The 19,110-nt window shown below is 39.1% G+C and overlaps 1 protein-coding gene and 1 long non-coding RNA gene across 4 annotated transcripts; one reads left to right on the plus strand and one right to left on the minus strand.

Moving 5' to 3' along the window:
- Positions 1 to 22: 22 nt before the first annotated feature.
- Positions 23 to 6,492, plus strand: LOC110015615 (G2/M phase-specific E3 ubiquitin-protein ligase-like). 2 transcript variants are annotated; one of them, XM_078949704.1, is made up of 13 exons: positions 23 to 704; positions 1,074 to 1,191; positions 1,275 to 1,390; positions 1,496 to 1,802; positions 1,944 to 2,032; positions 2,295 to 2,360; positions 2,460 to 2,527; positions 4,466 to 4,558; positions 4,665 to 4,975; positions 5,074 to 5,252; positions 5,492 to 5,664; positions 5,739 to 5,953; positions 6,043 to 6,492. In XM_078949704.1, the coding sequence occupies exons 2-13, from the start codon at positions 1,080 to 1,082 to the stop codon at positions 6,276 to 6,278; spliced, it is 1,965 nt and encodes a 654-aa protein (XP_078805830.1). In that variant the 5' UTR covers positions 23 to 704; positions 1,074 to 1,079; the 3' UTR covers positions 6,279 to 6,492. The 2 variants fall into 2 exon arrangements, with proteins under 2 accessions (XP_078805830.1, XP_020561580.1); XM_020705921.3 differs by having other exon boundaries at positions 23 to 1,191.
- On the minus strand, positions 6,338 to 9,844 carry LOC101167933 (uncharacterized). 2 transcript variants are annotated; one of them, XR_013657132.1, is made up of 5 exons: positions 9,591 to 9,844; positions 8,834 to 8,936; positions 7,703 to 8,438; positions 6,980 to 7,198; positions 6,338 to 6,727 (listed from the first exon to the last, which is right to left on the minus strand). It is a non-coding gene; the product is annotated as an uncharacterized LOC101167933 (long non-coding RNA). The 2 variants fall into 2 exon arrangements; XR_013657131.1 differs by having other exon boundaries at positions 7,703 to 8,441; positions 9,591 to 9,837.
- Positions 9,845 to 19,110: the final 9,266 nt, after the last annotated feature.

A 19,110-nucleotide genomic window follows, 5' to 3' on the forward strand; every position in this document is an offset into this window, starting at 1 on the left:
TTTAAAACCCCTCACTGCTCCATCCCAAATGATACATATATTAATTATTTATGTATATATATTAAGTAAGAAATTAATATATTAATTAATATATTAATATCATATTGTAGTGGCGGTCATGTGCATTTTAGGTATGTAGTAGCAGGGGATTGTGGGATTAGGTCCCCTGATCTAATTAGGGCTCCGCAGGACCGATCCTATTTGCCGACGTTTTTTTTGCAAATGGCAGTTTTGTTGTTTCACCTTAGTTTATTCTTCCTGTTATGTTTGTTTCTTGTTGTTGCACCTAAAGTGTGGAAAGGGTAGAGGTTGATGACTCCCGTGCAATGTTAACGTGTTCTATACCTATGGGGTTGCTTTGTCGGAAAGGAGATTGCGCTCTTAGATTCTCGTGCTGCCTCTTCCTCTCTAAGACTGGTCGGAGTCGTGCGGTGTATGGGACACGAACAGTCATCCAGCGAAGCCAGGTTGATTGACAGTTCATCTGTTCAACCACTTGGCTCCAGCACTTCCTGCTTCAAGTGACGGACCTACTGTGTGTCGCAATATTTTGATAATTTAAATATATATATTGGGTCCTAAAGCTATAAAACCCCAAAGAAAGTGCTTATATTCCCCGCTTTTAACAGCTAACTACTTCGGAGGGAGCACGTTTCATCCACAAGAGAAGCTAGCAGCGGTGAGGATCGTTTAACTCTTCAGAAGTAAGTAAAACAATCATTTATTATTACGATAATGTATTAACTACTGATATGGGCTATTAGAAATGTTTTTAACTGTGAGTTGTTCTTAAAGAGATTTTGCACATTCGAGGTTTGTAGTCTTTTCACCGTGGATCCCGCGATGGCTGCCGCAGCCTGAGACTCTACGCAGTTACAACATGTGCATATCTTTGATCAGTGCTCAATTAATTTTTTTTTTTAAAGTGTGCGTAATAAATGGACGTGGTAACAATGTTAAACAAATAAAACATAAAAATCACGTAATGAGTTATCTTCACCATTGAGTGTTTGTGCGATTTTTGGGGGGTGGGGGGCTATTTGTCAACTTAAGGTGGTTTGTTTTTCTTACAGAAGACAATGTATTGTCCTTTCTGTGGACACACCCTGGAGTTGCTAACTCCGTTTTGCAGATCATGTGGCAAGGATATTAATTTCCTGAAACGTGATTCAGAGACTGGCCCGCTTGAAGGTGATCTTTAAGCTCTAATTTTTTAATGTTTGCGTTTATATAATAAAAATAGATATATAGATATCTGATTATATTTTAAACAGGTAGCACAGCAAAGTGTGCAGCGGAGGCATTCCACAATTTCCGGAGTGTGAAAGAGAGGGAAAGGCAATCCCATTTCAAAAAAAATAAAAGACCCCTGAAAGAGCTCAGTGTGAAGGTAACGTTTGGTAAAGTAGACAAATAGTTTTTCTTAAAAAGAAATTGTAATTTGGATTGTGTAAATTAACCCGTTATAACATGTTTTATTTTTATAAATTTCCAGATTTCCGTTGCCGTGATGCAACGTAAAGCTGGGGAATTAAAACCTGTAAGAGGAACAGCGTTGCCTCTTGTTGTCAATCCAGAGATGGATGCTGCACACTTACATACAGCAGCTTTACAAAAAATAAAAGACTTCAACAGAAATATGAAAAGTGGGTCATACGTACTACTTTACCCTGATGGTACAGAAGTAATTACCATACCAGGAACAGAAACACCATTTACTCTAAGACAATACAAGGAGGCACTGGGAAAGGCATATCAACGGATCACTTTGTACATTTGCAGTGCCGAAGATTTTATGCAATGTAAGTAGCAACAACATTATTAACTAAAAAAATTATATTTTTGTATTAATGTGATACATTAATTAAATATATTTAATGTCTGTAAAATTGTTAGTAAAAATCTGTGGGTTTAGATTCTATGTGTGGTGTTGTATTGCACAGCTAAATCCACCCCAGATTCTGACTCGTCTGACTCAGAAGTGATTCTAACAAGCAGAAGTGTTGCAGAATTTAATGCAGCTGATACACTGGTGAGTGTAATATTTGCAATTGCGCAAATCTATATTTGCAAGTACTGTGTTGGACTGAACAAAGAAAATTGCAATGTAGCTTACTGAAGCTCTTAAATTAACAGACTTGGTATGTTTTGTATGTCAAAATGTAACATATTTCAAAAATTCTTACGGCTGATAAATTATATCACTCTGACATTAACTTGACAAACACATTTTTTGTCATTAAAACATAAGCAATACAACATTATAAGTACTAAATAAGTGCATGTGTTTCCAGCCATGGAATCCTCCTTTGAGCAGTACCAGCAATAATGGTGGAGAATCCCACAGGGACTCTGAAGCGGTAATATGTTACTCCTCAAAGTTTACTCCTTACATGAATCTTCATAGCTTTGTGATATTTACGTTTTTATTAACACATTTGTCATAATTCCAATAACAGATTTTACTTTCCGACTCAGAAGAAGGCCCTGGAACATCAAAATCTGCTCTGGAAACTGTGTGCTATAGGTATGTTTCTTACTTTAAAAGTGTCTAATATTATGTTGATTTACAACTCAGCTCAACTTTATCTATAATGCGCTTTAGACAAAACAAGCACAAAAAGGCATAACATTAGTAAAAGCACATAACATATCAGACACAAGACAATTAAAAATACAATAAAATCAGAATTTAGACTCAATTAAAAGCCAAACGGAACAAATATGTCTTTAGAGCAGATTTAAAAGTACAAAGTGAATTCATCTCTCTGAGGTACAGATGCTGATGGTTCCAGATCTTTGGTGCAAAGACTGAAAAGGCTCAGTCGCCTCTCAGTTTCCCCTTGGTCTTGCAGATGACAAACTTTATCTAGTCTCCAACCTGAGGGAGCAAGAAGGCATATGGACTTGGAGAAGGTCAGACACGTACTACAGAACGAGAGCATGAAGATATTTAAAAAAAAATCAAATAATTTTTATATCAATGCGTAAACAAACTGAGAGGCAATGAAGGGATGCTAATAATAGGAATAATGTACTTTTGTTTACATGCGCCAGTTAAAAGACGGGCAGCGTTGTTTTGAAGAAACTGCAATAGAGCAGGGATTTCCGAGTAACTCCAACATAAAGAGTATTATAGGACCAGTTGTTCAAAGATAGGCTGATCGGATTTTGGTGATCGGATTGGATCAAATCTTGTAAATGGGTTGTTCAAAAGGGAAAGAAGGAATTTGAAATCAGATTAAATCACAGAATCCAATCCTAGTTCTAATCTGGATCAAACCTTCAGCTTGTGTTGTTCAAAACTTGTCAGTACGATTTGGATAACTTTGATCCCAAAAAACTGGATTATCCTGATCCCAACAGGGGGTAGGATTTAAAGGTGGATTCCAGGAGGGAAATCTAGAAAAACTTTAAAATTGGTCAAATAATACATTTCTTTCATTTTGGGTTTATACTTTTATTTATATTTTGCACTTGACTTGTGTAACCGTTGTAACAGTGATGAAGTAGATACAGTAGACATAGGCTACCAGTTAAGCTATTCAGTAAAGTAAAAACAACCAAAGCAGAACTGCAGATCCGCCTCCTAAAAGCAGAGCTTGGAAATGCTGGTCTCTCCTCCTCAGATTGAAAAACTCCCTGAACATTCTTTATTTTGTTAACTATTGGACATTTAGCCATTTTATCTAAGACGTTTTCAAAATATCCACAATGTATTTATTAATGTATATTTGTTTTTGTTTTTATTTTTTGTGACTCAGATAAGGGGTCATAAAAGAAATTATGAATGGAAGTGGATGTTTGTTATTTTTGTGTTTTGTCTCAGAATAACAAACTCTTACAGTGACCCCATGTTGGCTCTTCTACATGTTCTTTACATAGCTGGTAGCCCGTGTTGTGATATGTTGTCCCATTTAGAGCACAGGTCATCTGGATTTGGTAATCTTGAAAACTGTGTATGTGGATCAGGGTGATCCAGTCCAATGTTGCTTTGAAAAACTGGCATAAAAGTGAAACGGATTACCTGATCCTGCATAGGAGAAACTGTGATTTCCAAATCCGGATAATTTTGATCCATATTAAACTTTTTGAACAACTGGCCCATAACGATCTAAATGAGTTTTAAAAAAAAACATGCATTAAAATCTCAGTCACAGTAAGAGGGAAGAGGTTTAACCTCGGCCAGTTGTCTTAGATGGAAAAAGCTGAACTAATATCAGTATTAAGAGTGAAGTTGCTGTCCAGTTTCACACACAAGCGTGTTGCTGTCAGTTTCAAATCATAATTTAAAACACGTAAATTGACCTTAGAGACATCAACAACGGAACCTCAGCCTTTTCTTGATTAAAACACAGAAATTACATCAGATCCATGCCTTAGCATCATCAAAGCACTGTACTAACTGTAGCAGAGTAATTTTTTTGCTGAATGTCTGCATGTAAACTTCTATTCTACATTCCAGAAAATACACAGAACTGTATGCACCTCCTATAGTTGAAGACCATAATGACTCTGGGAGTGGAGAAGACATCAATGATACTGAAAGTGTTGCTGAGTAAGAAAATTATTGTTTCTCCAGCTTTTCTTTCTTGTTAGAAGTGTTGTAGGACACAATTTGATAAGTTAAAGAACTAAAATGATCATTATTCATCTTTTGGTAGGGTGGTGCAGACATCTGTGTCAGAGATCATCTCAGACCTGGCTCTGCAGATCAATCGCCAAGCCGTTAGCAGATTTAACATCTGCCGCTCCAACATTTGGGATGGAGCAGTGAGGGGTTTTAAAAGGGGGTCATTCTCTGAAACCAAGGACCTCCTTGTCAAGTTCTCTGACGATGAAGGTAGATTTGAGGAAGGTCTTGATACAGGTGGTCCAAAAAGAGAATTTCTCTCCCTTTTAATGAAAACCCTTAACAAACGACCCATATTTGATGGTCCTGAAGACAGACGATATCTTGTCTACAACTCCACAGGTATAGTTTTGCAATGACTATTTTCAAAAAACCAGAACATCAGTCATAAAATGTTTATGAGTGACAGGTGATTTCCGTTTTTGCATTTTATTGAGCAGCAATCAGAGAGGATGAATACAGTTTGGCAGGAAAGATGATTGCCACATCCATTGTACACGGCGGACCAGGTCCTAATTTTCTCTCAAAAGACCTGGTCAACCACATCTCAGGGCAGTCCGGTTTCAATCCATCTATTGGAGACATCACAGATGAAGAAATAGGGAAAGTGCTGCAGCAGGTATGAAGGTTATCAATCGGATTTGGATAACTTTGTAGAAAAGAAAACGTTCAAAAGGTAGCAAGTTAGTTTCCTTAAAACTGAGTTTGAGTTTGACTTTATTTATGTGTCATGCACTAATGTGGCCAGCCCACATGGGCTTATACAACTACTACACTTTACTTGTCTACTGTAAGAACTTTGCAATATCATATCTGAATCCTTGAACTTGAAATGAGCGACACATATTCCGCTTTTAGATTGAAGATGCTTCCACGTTGGAAATCCTGCAAGACCTGATTGTCCAGCATAGCACCATGTTGCAGACTGCAGGATGTTTGAAACGTGTTGTCTCAGTGGAGGAAAAACACACTGTCGTGAATGAGTACCTTAAGTGGTACATAATTGACAGGAACTGCACAGCAATTCAAAGGTATGGCATTTTATTGAAATTATAGAAAAAATAAAAACATGTTGCTTAAAATGCACTGTATTATTACATTTTAGGTTTAAAGATGGACTTGAAAGCTTGCATTTTCTGGCAGCACTCCAACAGCACCCTGAGGTCCTGGCCCCTGTTCTCTGCCATTCAAATGTCCGGTTATCTGCTATGGACATGGAAGAGCTTTTTGAACCCCAGCTCAGTCCTCTCGGCAGCAACATGCGCATTCTGGAGAACACAGCAAGAAGTTTCTGGGCAGACTACCTTTTGGACTGTGAAGGTTAGTTAATATTAAATTTAAAATAATCCCAATTATCTTTTTAAAAAAACACATTTTACAATACATTTGTTTATGTTTACTACTTTTAGAAGATGACAGCTCTGTGACCCTGGAGGAAATCTTAATGTTTGCCACAGGTGTGCCATGCATCCCTCCTGCTGGCATGGATCCTAAGCCACACCTTGAATTTATTGGCAGTTCAATGTTCCCCATGGCGAATACATGTGCCAACACTTTGAAGCTGCCTCTCTTGAATGACTATGACACGTTTAAAACAAACATGAACTTTGGGATTAAGAATTCCCCTGGATTTGGATGTTTTTAAACAGTCTGAAAAAGTCTAAAAAAATTGCAAAGCAAACGAAAGAAGAAAGACAAGAGTGGTTTTGTTCAGGAAGGGGAAATTTATTTTGCTTTTTCAAAGATTTTAGGTATTAAACAAGTGTTTTTTGTTCTGTATTTTATATTCCTATTTAAAAATGTTCCAGTGTTTCTGTGTGCCAATGGGTAATAGATGAAAATAAAATGTTTTGACCGTCCACTGTGTTTGTTATTTACACAAGTGATGATTATAGTTCAGCCATGCCTTTTAGGGTGATGTAGTAATCTACAGCTGACTTCCACTCAATCGGTGGTGTCAGACCACTTTGCCGCTGCAGTTCTTCTAGGTCTTGTAGGTCATCCTCAGCTGAGCTTGCTGGTCCTGGCACTTGTCTTTCAAGCTGGCTCAACGTTTGTGGGGATACCGTGAATCCACAGTTCATCCCACTGAATCTAAAAAAAAAACATCCAAGAAATGCCCAAATTAATCAAGTGTCAGCAGTCAAAGCTCTGTCTCTGGTCACCAGCGGGAGCAGTCTCCAGAGTACTAAAGGCTGAATGCGCTGTGATTGCATATCACAGCGCTCACCTCCCAAATGCTGCACACCTGGCTCTTGTTCAATTAATCAAACAAAGCATGCTTAAAGCACTGCATTGTAATAGAATACAACTGTGGTTATTACAAACATGGTTTGCAATACGGACCTGTGTGGTAAGTAGTACATCACATCTGGTTTTCCAGAAGGGCACTTAGACAGTCGAACAGGACGGATGATGTGAGTGTTCCATTGGTGCTTGTATTCATCCAGGTCTTTCTGTAGCACACCCAGAAAGCAGTGTCGGAGCAACCTTGTGTGTTCCTGACTCCCACTGAACAGATGGCTCTCCCTCAAATCTCCAAACAGATCCATCCAAAATTGTGTCCTGTTGATATAAATCGGAGCATTTTTTTCCAGCTATGCAGTTCTGCTATCTTAAATTTTAATCAACAAAAATCCCAATAAGATGACACAATGTATACATAGTAACTTCCACATGTTAAATTCTCAATATATGAGTTTTGATGTGTTTAAAATATTTTTTATTGGGTACAAAAATAGTCTTAAGTTTGGAAGTAAACTTAATTAGCAAATCCAAATTGAGCATTACCTTCATCCCTATTATCCCTTACAGTAAAAATGCCAGGTATATCACAATTATCACACTATGTACACCCATGGCCAGAATTTAGAATGAGAGAACTGTTATGTGTTCACAAAGTCTGCTGCTTCAGGGTTTTTAGGTGTTTTGTTAGATGATAGGTATCTGACAAAACTCCTAAAACCCCCGAAGCAGCAGACTTTGTGAACACATAACAGTTCTCTCATTCTCAAAACTTTTGGGCATGGGTGTAGTATAAATGATGACTTAATTAAACAAGACAAAAACCTTTGTCGACGAAAGTATGACCACCAGCTTTCAATTCGCTGGTTTGATGTCGAAGTGCCATACATATGACTTCTGCTTCCAGCGAAGTCATCTGTTTGCTCTGATCTTAAGGAACAATGAAGAGCTGCCATCAGTCCGTTTTCTGTCCCACAGTCTGTGCGGAGGCGCGCTGGGAAAACTCCAAATTCAGCTACACATTTGATATAATTATGAGCAATAACACTAGGATCATTGTTTGACTTTCCACACGTGAGCCACATAATTTTTCGAGAGAAGCCATCAATACAGCCACTTATGGCGATTCCAAATGGTTTCAGTTTGTCATAGCCATCGACATGCCAGACTTCGTTTGGTCCCATTGAATGGTATGCTCTTCTTGCAAATCTTCTCCTAGATCTAGCCTCTATTCCAGATGGGTCAAGTTCTCTCATAAGCTTAATCACATCACTTCTTCTTACTGTAAATGAGTACTTTTGTTTCAGAATCTGCCACATTGCTCGGTAACCTAAAAGCTTCCCAGGTCCCTGAAGCTCCTCTGAAATAGCTGCCTGAACCGCAATAATTGGAGTATAGTTAGTCCTCTTGGTTAAGTCTGCTTCTTTTAATCTTCTTTTTACTGTGCTGAGGCTAGTTGAAATGTTGTGTTTGGTTGCTAGTAAATCCACTATTATATCAGAGGTATGACCATCTGTGAAATATTTGTAGATGAGTTCATCCATGGTATTTTCTTCAGGACCTGCTGGATTAAAAAATAAAAGCTGTTAGAAAAAAGTAGATACATTATTTACACATATGGTTATTTAAGCAATGACTAATGAAGTACAAAACTGAAAATTTCACAATTATTTTGATTATTATGTTTTAGGATACCCCTCACTTGTTCTTAACCATAAAAATGTTACACTATATTTTTAGGATGCCTCCATTTAAATATGTATGTATGTATGTGTGTATGTATCTATGTATGTATGTGTGTATGTATGTATGTATGTATGTGTGTGAAGTTTTATTGTTCAGGATTGTATTATGTTAAACAGTAAATGTTTTGGTTGTCCTAATACTTTTTATTAAAGAAAAATTTAGAACACAACACAAAAAAATACAATACTTTATATAATTACTTAAGTATACCTTCGGATTGAAGACTTCTTAAACACTGGATATTTCTGCCACAAGAGCCACAGTAGGAGAGGACCCTCTCAAGGTTTATCCCACAATATGGACAAAACATTATCTGATAAAAACAGAAACGGAGAAGAATAGGTGATTATATTTTGGTTGCAATTTTTGGATTTCACTAAGGAAACTTGAGAACACGCGCGCGCGCACGCACGCACACCCACCCACCCACACACACACACTTGACCGCATGATTGACGGCAACCACGGCTATGTTGTTGGCACGTTTCCTTCTCCCAAGAATAAAGCACTGGTCGCATCGATAGATTAAGAAATGTATGAGCAAAAAGGACCTTAATAATATTCATAACAATAATCAAACCACATTTACAAGACTATCTCGCTCTTTCTGCCGTAGCTTTCTTTGTTTACATTCATGATGGAACTGTATTTCTTAGAGGTCGTTTACGGTATTTTAGAAAGTTCAGCGCGTATCAAAATGATTTATTTAGACCGAAAGTGGGCCGTGTGGACACGTTTGTTATCTGATAAGGTTATTTTTCCCTTTGATCTGATCAAAGATATGCACATGTTGTAACTGCGTAGTAGAGTCTCAGGCTGCGGCAGCCATCGCGGGATCCACGGTGAAAAGACTACAAACCTCGAATGTGCAAAATCTCTTTAAGAACAACTCACAGTTAAAACATTTCTAATAGCCCATATCAGTAGTTAATACATTATCGTAATAATAAATGATTGTTTTACTTACTTCTGAAGAGTTTAACAATCCTCACCGCTGCTAGCTTCTCTTGTGGATGAAACGTGCTCCCTCCGAGGCTGACTGTGAAGTTACTTTCTGTTAGGTAGTTAGCCGCTAGGGCCGGTGGAAATTTCAGAATAAAAGCACTTCCATTGCAGCTTTACTTCCGGTGAAAGTGTCAGAATAAAACCACGTCAATTTTAGCTTAACTTCCGGTGGAAATTTCAGAATAAAAGCACTTCCTTTTCAGCTTAACTTCCGGTGGAAATTTCAGAATAAAAGCTTTACTTCCGTTGTGAGTTAATGTGTTGTGTTGCGAGTTAATGTGTTGTGTTGTGAGTTAATGTGTTGTGTTGCGAGTTAATGTGTTGTGTTGTGAGTTAATGTGTTGTGTTGCGAGTTAATGTGTTGTGTTGTGAGTTAATGTGTTGTGTTGCGAGTTAATGTGTTGTGTTGTGAGTTAATGTGTTGTGTTGTGAGTTAATGTGTTGTGTTGTGAGTTAATGTGTTGTGTGTAAAGTTAATGTGTTGTGTGTAAAGTTAATGTGTTGTGTGTAAAGTTAATGTGTTGTGTGTAAAGTTAATGTGTTGTGTGTAAAGTTAATGTGTTGTGTGTAAAGTTAATGTGTTGTGTTGTGACCCTTCTGGGCCACCGTACATTTCAGAGAAATGATCACTTCTGCAGTAAGGAAAAAAGTGTCTGCAATGAGAGACAATTTGATCATGAAAGACAGAACTTCCTGTGATTACAGCAGAGTATTATTGACAACCACCTTGTGACGTATAGATAAATCACTCATCATGTAACTAGGGAGAAAAAGTGCGAGGCTGGAACAGTCACCCTTAGGAAGATTTGGAGCAGTAGGGTTGTCTGTTTACTACTGAGCCCGTGTCCTGACATTAAGATATAAAAATATATCTTGTTCCCACAGATTAATATCTCGTTCGCACAAAATACTATTCCGTTCCCACAAGATACTATTCCGTTCCCACAAGATACTATTCCGTTCCCTCGAAATGATTAACTCGTGCGAACGCAATAATTATGTCGTTCGAACGCAATAATTAATCCGTTCGAACGACATAATTATTCACGTCATAAGTCATTCACGCGGATATGCTCTCTGTACGCCGGCAAAAGCCGCTTTCAGCGGTAACTTCCGTGTCTCTGTGACCCATATTCGTTCAAAAAAGGAACATGAAAAACAAAAATGATCACTTTATTACTGTCTCAATGACTATAAGAAAAATATCAAAAGATTTATGATAACTAGGCTGCTTTGTCATATGATAGCTCCTGCTAGGCTACTACTAGCTCCGCCGCAGAGCTCTTTGATGTATGCCGGCATTTGGGCAACTGGCTGGTCTGTTGACAGACAGCTGATATTGTAGTTTAGGGTCGAATAGGAATAATAATATTCAGGACTTGTCTTTTATTAACTTTAGCAGTCAGTTGCTTTACATTCGAAGGCTATTAGGCTACGTGCTAACTGACTAGCCGATCATATCCTGTTATTAATTTATGTCATAGATTTACAGCAGATACCTTCACATTTCTGTCTGTGTGTGTCTCATTACATTGCATTGAAGACACGGAGGATGTTTAGAGAACAGATTTATTTATTTTAAAAAGCACAGAAGCATCCATCGTATTCACGTTCACATCATCATCATCTGGTACGCCCTCGTCATCTTGCTGCAAAAGCCGCTTTCTGCCGCTACTTCCGTGTCTCTGTGAGCATTCAATAGGGGTAAAAATAAAAGCAAGAATGGTCGATCTGTTATTGTCTCGATGAAAATCTGAAAAATATCATATTAAGCTGGATGCTTAGCCTAATGCACTTACCTTTAGCTCGTAGCATAACAACAATAGCAGTACGTCACGTTTCTCAGCATGCATAGCGGCCAATTATTGGTCTTGTTGTTAAACCTTGGTCACAGGGACACGATGATTGGCCAATGATTGGCTGCAAAGCATGCTGGGAAACGTGATGTACTGCTATTGTTGTTATGCTACGAGCTAAAAGTAAGGGCTTTAGGCGAAGCAGCCAGCTTAATGTCAGGACACGGGCTCCGTAGTTTCCAGCTCTCCTCGTGAGAAATTATAACTGACTCTTGGCGTCTGTTTCTTTTGTTAATACTGTCTTGCGTTTTCAGAAATAACCTTGACAAGAAGTAATCATTACAGTAACCCTTGTGCTATCCTAGGCATTTAACATTGGGAGTTGGGTCATCTAGACCCACTAGACAGTGCTCTGAACCTTTTTTCTTCAATGATTTGTGATCTTAACTGGTGTCCATGGATTACATGTAATCTTTCCACCTTTATCCACCTTTGTCATGGTAGGGAGAACACGTCAATGTAAGGGTGGGGTCATCTAAGATAACACAAGGGTTAAATTAGAAGTTTACTAAAATTATCCTTGGGGCACAACATTTGTTTGAAGGAAAATATTACTCATTAATTATCACCTAATCAATAGAGGAACAGTCGTTTTATAAATCATTCTCTGTCACAATTCCCACTCAAGCTCTTACTTGCTCCAGCTAAAGGAACATCAGGTGAGATGTACCTGAAAGATTGTTAACCCACACGAAAGGCCAGGCCCACATGGGGGAAGCATAAAGGCCTGAGGAGGTGTCCTGATGAGGATCCTCAACACCTTCTTGAGACAGGTAATTGGTGCCACACTTAAGGAAATGTTCTCAGGGTTCTGGAAAAAAATTTATCATCAGAATGAATGTGACGTCAATGTGACCAACTGCAAATCATATATGCTTCAAAAGGGTTCGTCCTGTACCACCTCAAGTCCCCCCAGATTGATAAGCTCAAAAAAGGTCAAAGCTGCTGCAGTAAGCTACATGGAGAAACATTCGGGGAACATTTAGTGGACTTTAGCTTCTGGATATCCTCATCTAAAAAAGTGACTTTTCTTCCTTCACCTTTGAGTAGATCTACATCTTTCTGATGGACCGCCTACAAACAAAGCATAAATCGTTCTTCATAAGATTCAGCATGAGCTCCCTGCAGGGCTCAACGCTGAGCGCTTTTCAGTATACTTTGTATACACATGGCTGCATTCCCTCCCACCACTCAAACACAGCGGTCCTAGTAGTCATATAGTAATTGGAGATGAGACAGCACACGGAACACAGCCTGGTATTCAGCAAACAACTTTTATTGAACACCAGTAAAACCACAGAGACAGTCCTGGGCTGGAGGAAGAGGAGAACAGACGTCCCTCCACTGCAAAAGAACAGTGTGTCTTCCTACAGGCCTTTTGGCATGGAGGGGGCTGTGGCATTCCAACATGGCCACAGAGATGGAAAATGCAGGTATAAATGTATTTTTATCATTTATTTGTTATCTAACTGAGATGTTGGCTGGCATTCCGAAATTGGAAATGATCTACGTTTTAACATGGGGGTTTGTTTTTATATTTAGATAATTTGAATTCCATTCTGATCGTGGGCAGATTGACATAATGAGCGTCAAAAGAAATGTTTCTCAGAAACTATCAATTTCTCCATCTTCAAGGTCAACTTTAACAGGTATTTTCACGTAAGCAGAGTGAGACATTTTTCACGTCTGTTTAGTTAATCATGCATTTTGTACTGTTTACTTTGAAAGGTTTTGTTTAAACTCTTCTTTTGTAAATGCATTGTCACTTTTTGGGGAAAAAAGCTAACAGCACCACCGTCCTTCACAGCTTCTTGGTGAGAAGCTCAAAGTAAAAGACTCTTTAACTCCCATCATCTTTGGATCTATTGTAAAAGCCTTCCAATGTTAAAGTGCCTAGGATAGCACAAGGGTTAAACAGGAGAAAACATATGTGGCAGTTCACCCCTACAGCTTCACTTAAACAGAACTAGACCAAACAAAACTACACAGAGTTGGCCTGAACACAAAACAACAAAAACTGCAGGTAGAGAAGAGCACCAAGCTGCAGTGGAGGTGGATTGCAGTGAAGTTCCCTTCTCCCAGGCTGGAGGTCCACATGATGCTTTTAAAGGCTGCTGCCATCAGCTTGGGTCCAGTGGAAGCCACACCCTTTCCAGCACCACACCTGAAAGTAATCAGACAAACAAAGATCCACAAAAACAACAAAGTCCCACTCTGATAGAAATAAAATACATAAAACCCAGAACATAAAGAAAAAACAAAACCAAAAACGGCCACAGCCGTAACAGATCCAGATGCCAGCTCAGACGAGGGAAATAGGGGTTTGTCTGCAAACGGATGCATCAGAATGGAACTGAGCTGGGAGCTTGTGGCCTGCCGTAGTAGCTTCTAAAAGCTCTTTCCAGTTTTTTTCTGCCCCTGTTTCACTAAACTTTAAATAAAAAAACACTCAGGGATGCAATTTTTTTTCTCATATTTGTCCTTCATTCTGAGAAAAATGCAACAAGAATACATTAAAAAACACCCAAAGCATGATAATCATAGGAGTGGGTCTTTAAGAAAGCTACAGTGGTACTATTAGGGGATATGCAGCATCGACACAGATTGCAATTTTTGTAAAAAGGTAAAGATACAATGAACTATTGTTGAGAAGAAACTCAACTCCTATTAGCTGAGCTCTAGCAGAGATGTTTACCTTGAAACCATTACAGTGACTCAATTGCTAAGGTAACACTTGAGCGAGCATTTTAATTGATAAACTTGCAAATGTCTTGGAACGCTTTCATCAACACTTTGCTCAAAGGGAAGCCTTAGCAGTTGGCAGAAAAATCCCAGCAGCTTGATGCTCTGAAGCTTTAGAGCCAAAACCCAGGAGGCACATGAGTGTAATTGTTACCAAGATGAGTTTAGGGATTTGTGTGTGAAAGTGTGTGTGCCAGTGTGCATGTTTGAGCATGGGGAGCGCACCCTTACACTGAAATCTTTTTTATTTTATTGCTTTTTTTTGCCTTACAATTGTAAAATATTATACACCTTCAAAGTGGAACACATGCTGTGTTGATCAATTAAAAAACTACCTACACAGGAATCCCTTTTAGTTGACTGCTGTGAGGCTACAAAGCTGTAAAAGTGCTGAAGGTGCTGATACTTTCTGAGGCCTCCCTGTGTTTGACTGGTGAACTTGGAGTTGTAATATTCAGATTCATAATCATGTGCAGACTTTAAATGGCTCTTATAGAACTTGATTTGTTGCAATCAGTTGATATATTTTTATTTGACTCTATTTCCTTTAATCTTTTTCAGACTTGTGTGGAAACCTCTGAAAAAGGTTTCCACACAACACGTTACAGGGAGAGAATCACATTTCAAACGTTTTCATGAAGGCGTGTGTATTTTCTCTAAAGTGAAAGACAAGGCTCTGTAGAGGGGTAACTATCAGTAGCATGGCTTCAACGATGAAATTTCATATGTGATTTTGGTTTTCTAAGTGTTTATCTGATTGAATTAAACTATTATAAACTAGCCAAATGTATTAAATTTATAAAAAAAAAAGTACTGTTTACTATCCATCCATCTTCTTTCACTAATCTGGGACCGCGGGGGCAGCGGTCTAAGCAAAGATCCCCAGACTTCTCTCTCCCCGGCCACTTCCTCCAGCTCCTCTGGGGGTACCCCGAGGCGTTTCCAGGCCAGCCTAGAGACATAATCTCTCCAGCGTGTCCTGCGGGTCTTCCCCGGGGCCTCCGCCTAGTGGGACATGCCCGGAACACCTCCCCAGGGAGGCGTGCGGAGCTACCTCAACTGGGCGGCAGCGCTTCAAGCGGTTGAGAAGGTTGTCCAATGCTCGATGGGTTGGCGGTTCGATCCCCGTTCCCCCCAGCCAACTGTCGCGTCCCGTCATCGCTACGTTCGTCACTATTAAGGAAGGCTCCCAGCTCAAGCCGCAGATCCAGTGGGTCCAAATGGCAATCGAGAGAGTGCTGGTGTGACTTCTGTGCTCCCCAGAGGGGGATGACAGACGCAAACTGGCAGGCAAGCCTCTTTCAGTCTGCCCCGTGGCAGCTGTTGCTACAACAGTAGCTTACCATCACCAAGTATGAACGAGGAGTGAATGAATGATGGACACACTGTAAGTGCGTTGAGCGTCCGGAAAAGCGCAGATAAATCCAATCCATTATTATTATTAATATTTGGCTCCTCTTGTTGTGAAGGAGCAGCGGTTCTACTCTGAGCTCTCTGGGTGACCGAACTTCTCCCCCTATCTCTAAGGGAGTGCCCAGCCACCCTATGGAGGAAGCTCATTTCTGCCCTGACCTCATTCTTTGGGTCATAATCCAGAGCTCATGACCATAGGTGAGTATTGGAATGAAGATCGACCGGTAAATTGAAAGTTTTGTTTTATGGCTCAGCTCTCTCTTCACCACAACAGACCGGTACAGCAACCGCATAACGACGGACGCCGTTCCGATCCACCTGTCAATCTCTCACGCCTCAGTCTTCCCTCACTCATGTACAAGACCCGAGGCCCTGAATCTGATTTAAAATGCAGCTGTATCTTTGACACAGTGAAGAGTCTAGTGTTCTTTCACAACATGTCCACATTGTTCTGGTCCCGCATTTTAACAGAAAAACATTCTGGAACAATATCAAGAGGCCAGAGTCAATTTCCGGCATCCATTTGTTGGATCCCACTTCCAGACATCTAAAGAGCTATGGCCCCTCTCCAACCTTAAGAACAGGGCAGATCTCCATAGAAACCAGCCTTCATGAAGAGCACTTTATGCGACTTTGAGTGTTTCAATCTATTTTCTAATAATGTAGGTGTGACAGACATGAATGCTTGAAGAAAAATCTAATTTTTCGAATGGAAGATCAAAGTCATTTTGTTTTTCCCTTCTGTCTTTCAAATGTAAAGTTTTTATTTTTATTTTTATTGTTGCCACAAAAAAAAACCTCATGAAATTTTGGAATTGAGCCATAGGAGCCATTTACTTTACAATACTTCCTCTGCAGAGATAAGAATGAAATTGAAAGTTCCTTTTAGATTTTACTTCATGTTATAGAGAACAAAAGTGGGAAAACTTCATATCAGTTTGAATGCTTAAAGTTCCCCTCCAATGAAAATCACATTTTTTCAGTTTTTGACATGTACTGTACTTGGGACATTTTTCTTTTGAAAGAGAACAAATGTAATAAAAAATCATTTCATTTTTGCATTTCTGAGTATTTCTCCTATTTAATCGCTGTTCATCAAACTGGTACAAAGATGCTGGGTTTGAATTAATGATCAAACTCGTCTTTCCCATCATTTTTAGTGAAGTGCGCTGCTTTTCCGGCGTCATGCGATGCCTGGTATGTGGTGGTTGATGTTACGGCCGAATAAAGCTTTCCCAGGCTCGGATAGTTTAGGACAGGGGTGTCAAACTCATTTTCACCGAGGGGCCACATCAGTATAGTGGTTGTCCTCAAAGGGCCAGATATTAACTTATACATGTAACTAAATGTAATGTAAAACAAATGTACCTACTCCTTAATGTTAAAGAACTCCTTTCTTTATTATAACACTATACAGTGACAAATAAAATTGCATAGAAAACATACGTTTGCTTATTACTATTTACATTTTGCCCGCTTATCAAAACCCACATAACTCCATTAATGAAAGATCAAACTGTCCAAGTGAATAAAGAAAAATAACATCAAACTGAGCTGTAAAGAACATGTATCACACGTGTAACATTTGACTAAAAAAAGGTTGCACAGTCTTGCATCCAACTGATGTTTTGATGACAACAATGTCTGCATACACACATAAGACCTGCAAACATTAAAGAATTGCAACAGCAACTACTCATAAATAATATGTACTGAACTAAAAAAAAACAAGGTTATTTTAAGAAATTAAAAACTTTTATGCTCTCGCGGGCCACAAAAAAGGATAACAAATAAAAGAAAAGTAATATAATGTTAATATGGGAATAAATTAACATAACTAAATAAAAACGCAACTGTAGTTGTGTAGGTGTGACAGTTTCTGCGTTTTTTTGAGTTTTTGAGTTTGACACGTGGTTTAGGATAGCAAAAAATCCCACAAGAGTCTGCGGAAAGTTTCAAACCTTTGCAAAGTGAGAACCAGGTGGTTCTGCAACAGAATAACATGTGTAGGTCAAGTCATGGCATACAATGGCTCTGTGTCTGTTTGTACCAGGACGAAATTAAGAGACCAGCAGGTTCTTGTTTGTGAGGACAGTTGGGTTTGCAACTGTCCTCACACAGTTTTCGCCACTTCCATGTCCTTATATGGTGATGCATGCTGGTCCCGCTTGTAGTCGTTATTTCAACACACAGTGTTCATGTGTGTAAAGAACCAAGAAAATGCATAATCTAAAAAGTATAAAGGTGAAACGAAATTCGTAATCGTTGCACAGTAACCTCAGTTGACAGTGCAGCTGTCCCTCAGTGTTTTCCTGCTTCATCTTCCCTAGAGATGGAGAGATGGACAAGAGTCAGATCTCATCAAATCAGTGCATCCCCTTATTAACTACATAAATACAGCCAATTAAACTGATTAATGCGCCAATCCAGGATGTAAACGGACCTATCCCTAGCTCCCGCAGGGCTGACTGCGAAGAACTCCTTCAAAACCTCAACACAAAAACACAACCTGATCCTGAAGCAGAAATTAAACGGAGAGGGACGTTCCTTTTCTTTTAGAATATATGTTTCGCGCAACACCCAGAGGGCATTTTAGACTACCACCAAAATTTGTATTTTAAGGAAAAGGGCTGTCATACACAGTGTTAAATATTCCTTTTACTGTTTCTGTTTTCATCTTTCTGTTCTCTCCTTTAATTGTGTCTTTATTTTCCTTTTTTTTTTTTTTTAAAGAAATAATCCAAAACTGTATGGAACAGATTTGAAATAATTTACTCTGATTGCTTTGCTTATGTGTGTTTTTTCATTATTAACCAGGAATAATTTTATTAAATTCATCAGGAAACGCTGTGTTGTCACAGGATATGGTCACAAATTGTGAGCAGCTCCAATTCATTTGCTCTCAGGAGAAAATCCCAACATAGCCACGAGTTTTCTGTAAGTGTTAGCAAAAGAAATCGTAATACTCATGTGTGTCATGAAGTTAAATCTACGCCTTATGTATCACCTATTGCCAAATGTCAAATGAGCTCGAGTTTTTGCTCATCTATGGATTTAGACCTATGTGAGATTAAATGAGGGTCCAAACCTGCAGAAACCTCAGGTGTTCCGACTCAATTTAACTGAATTAATTTAGTCACGAATACGAGTTGGTTCTTCAAGTATTCAGTGTGCGATAACATGATACATAAAGACGGAGATCAGCGCGTGAACTGGTAAAAAGGAACAAAAAAATAACCGGACGGGATCTCCTGAACACAGAGGAGCTTTCAGAAAGTGTGCACGTGCTGACCCGTGCTCCCTTTCTCACCCACGTGCACAGAAACATCTACATGCAGGCTCATTACGGAGAGAAGCCTGCTCATCTCTGACTTGACATCCTTGTCATTAGTTCAAATATCAGCACAGTCACCAGAAAGGTAATGAAGGATTGGACAAAGAGGTGAGCGTTGGGTGGGAGGAAGAAGAGCA

Source organism: Oryzias latipes, chromosome 1 (assembly GCF_053564925.1).
Source record: "Oryzias latipes strain Hd-rR chromosome 1, Olatipes_Hd-rR_3.1".
NCBI classification, from domain to species: Eukaryota; Metazoa; Chordata; class Actinopteri; order Beloniformes; family Adrianichthyidae; genus Oryzias; species Oryzias latipes.

What these genes read in the sequence shown, in the direction of transcription:
- LOC110015615 (XM_020705921.3), top strand. Translation starts at nt 1,080, where the DNA reads ATGTATTGTCCTTTCTGTGGACACACCCTGGAGTTGCTAACTCCGTTT. An exon ending in TCTTGTCTACAACTCCACAG is followed by an intron (nt 4,976 to 5,073) that starts GTATAGTTTTGC and finishes TTTATTGAGCAG; the next exon opens with CAATCAGAGAGGATGAATAC. An exon ending in TAGGGAAAGTGCTGCAGCAG is followed by an intron (nt 5,253 to 5,491) that starts GTATGAAGGTTA and finishes TTCCGCTTTTAG; the next exon opens with ATTGAAGATGCTTCCACGTT.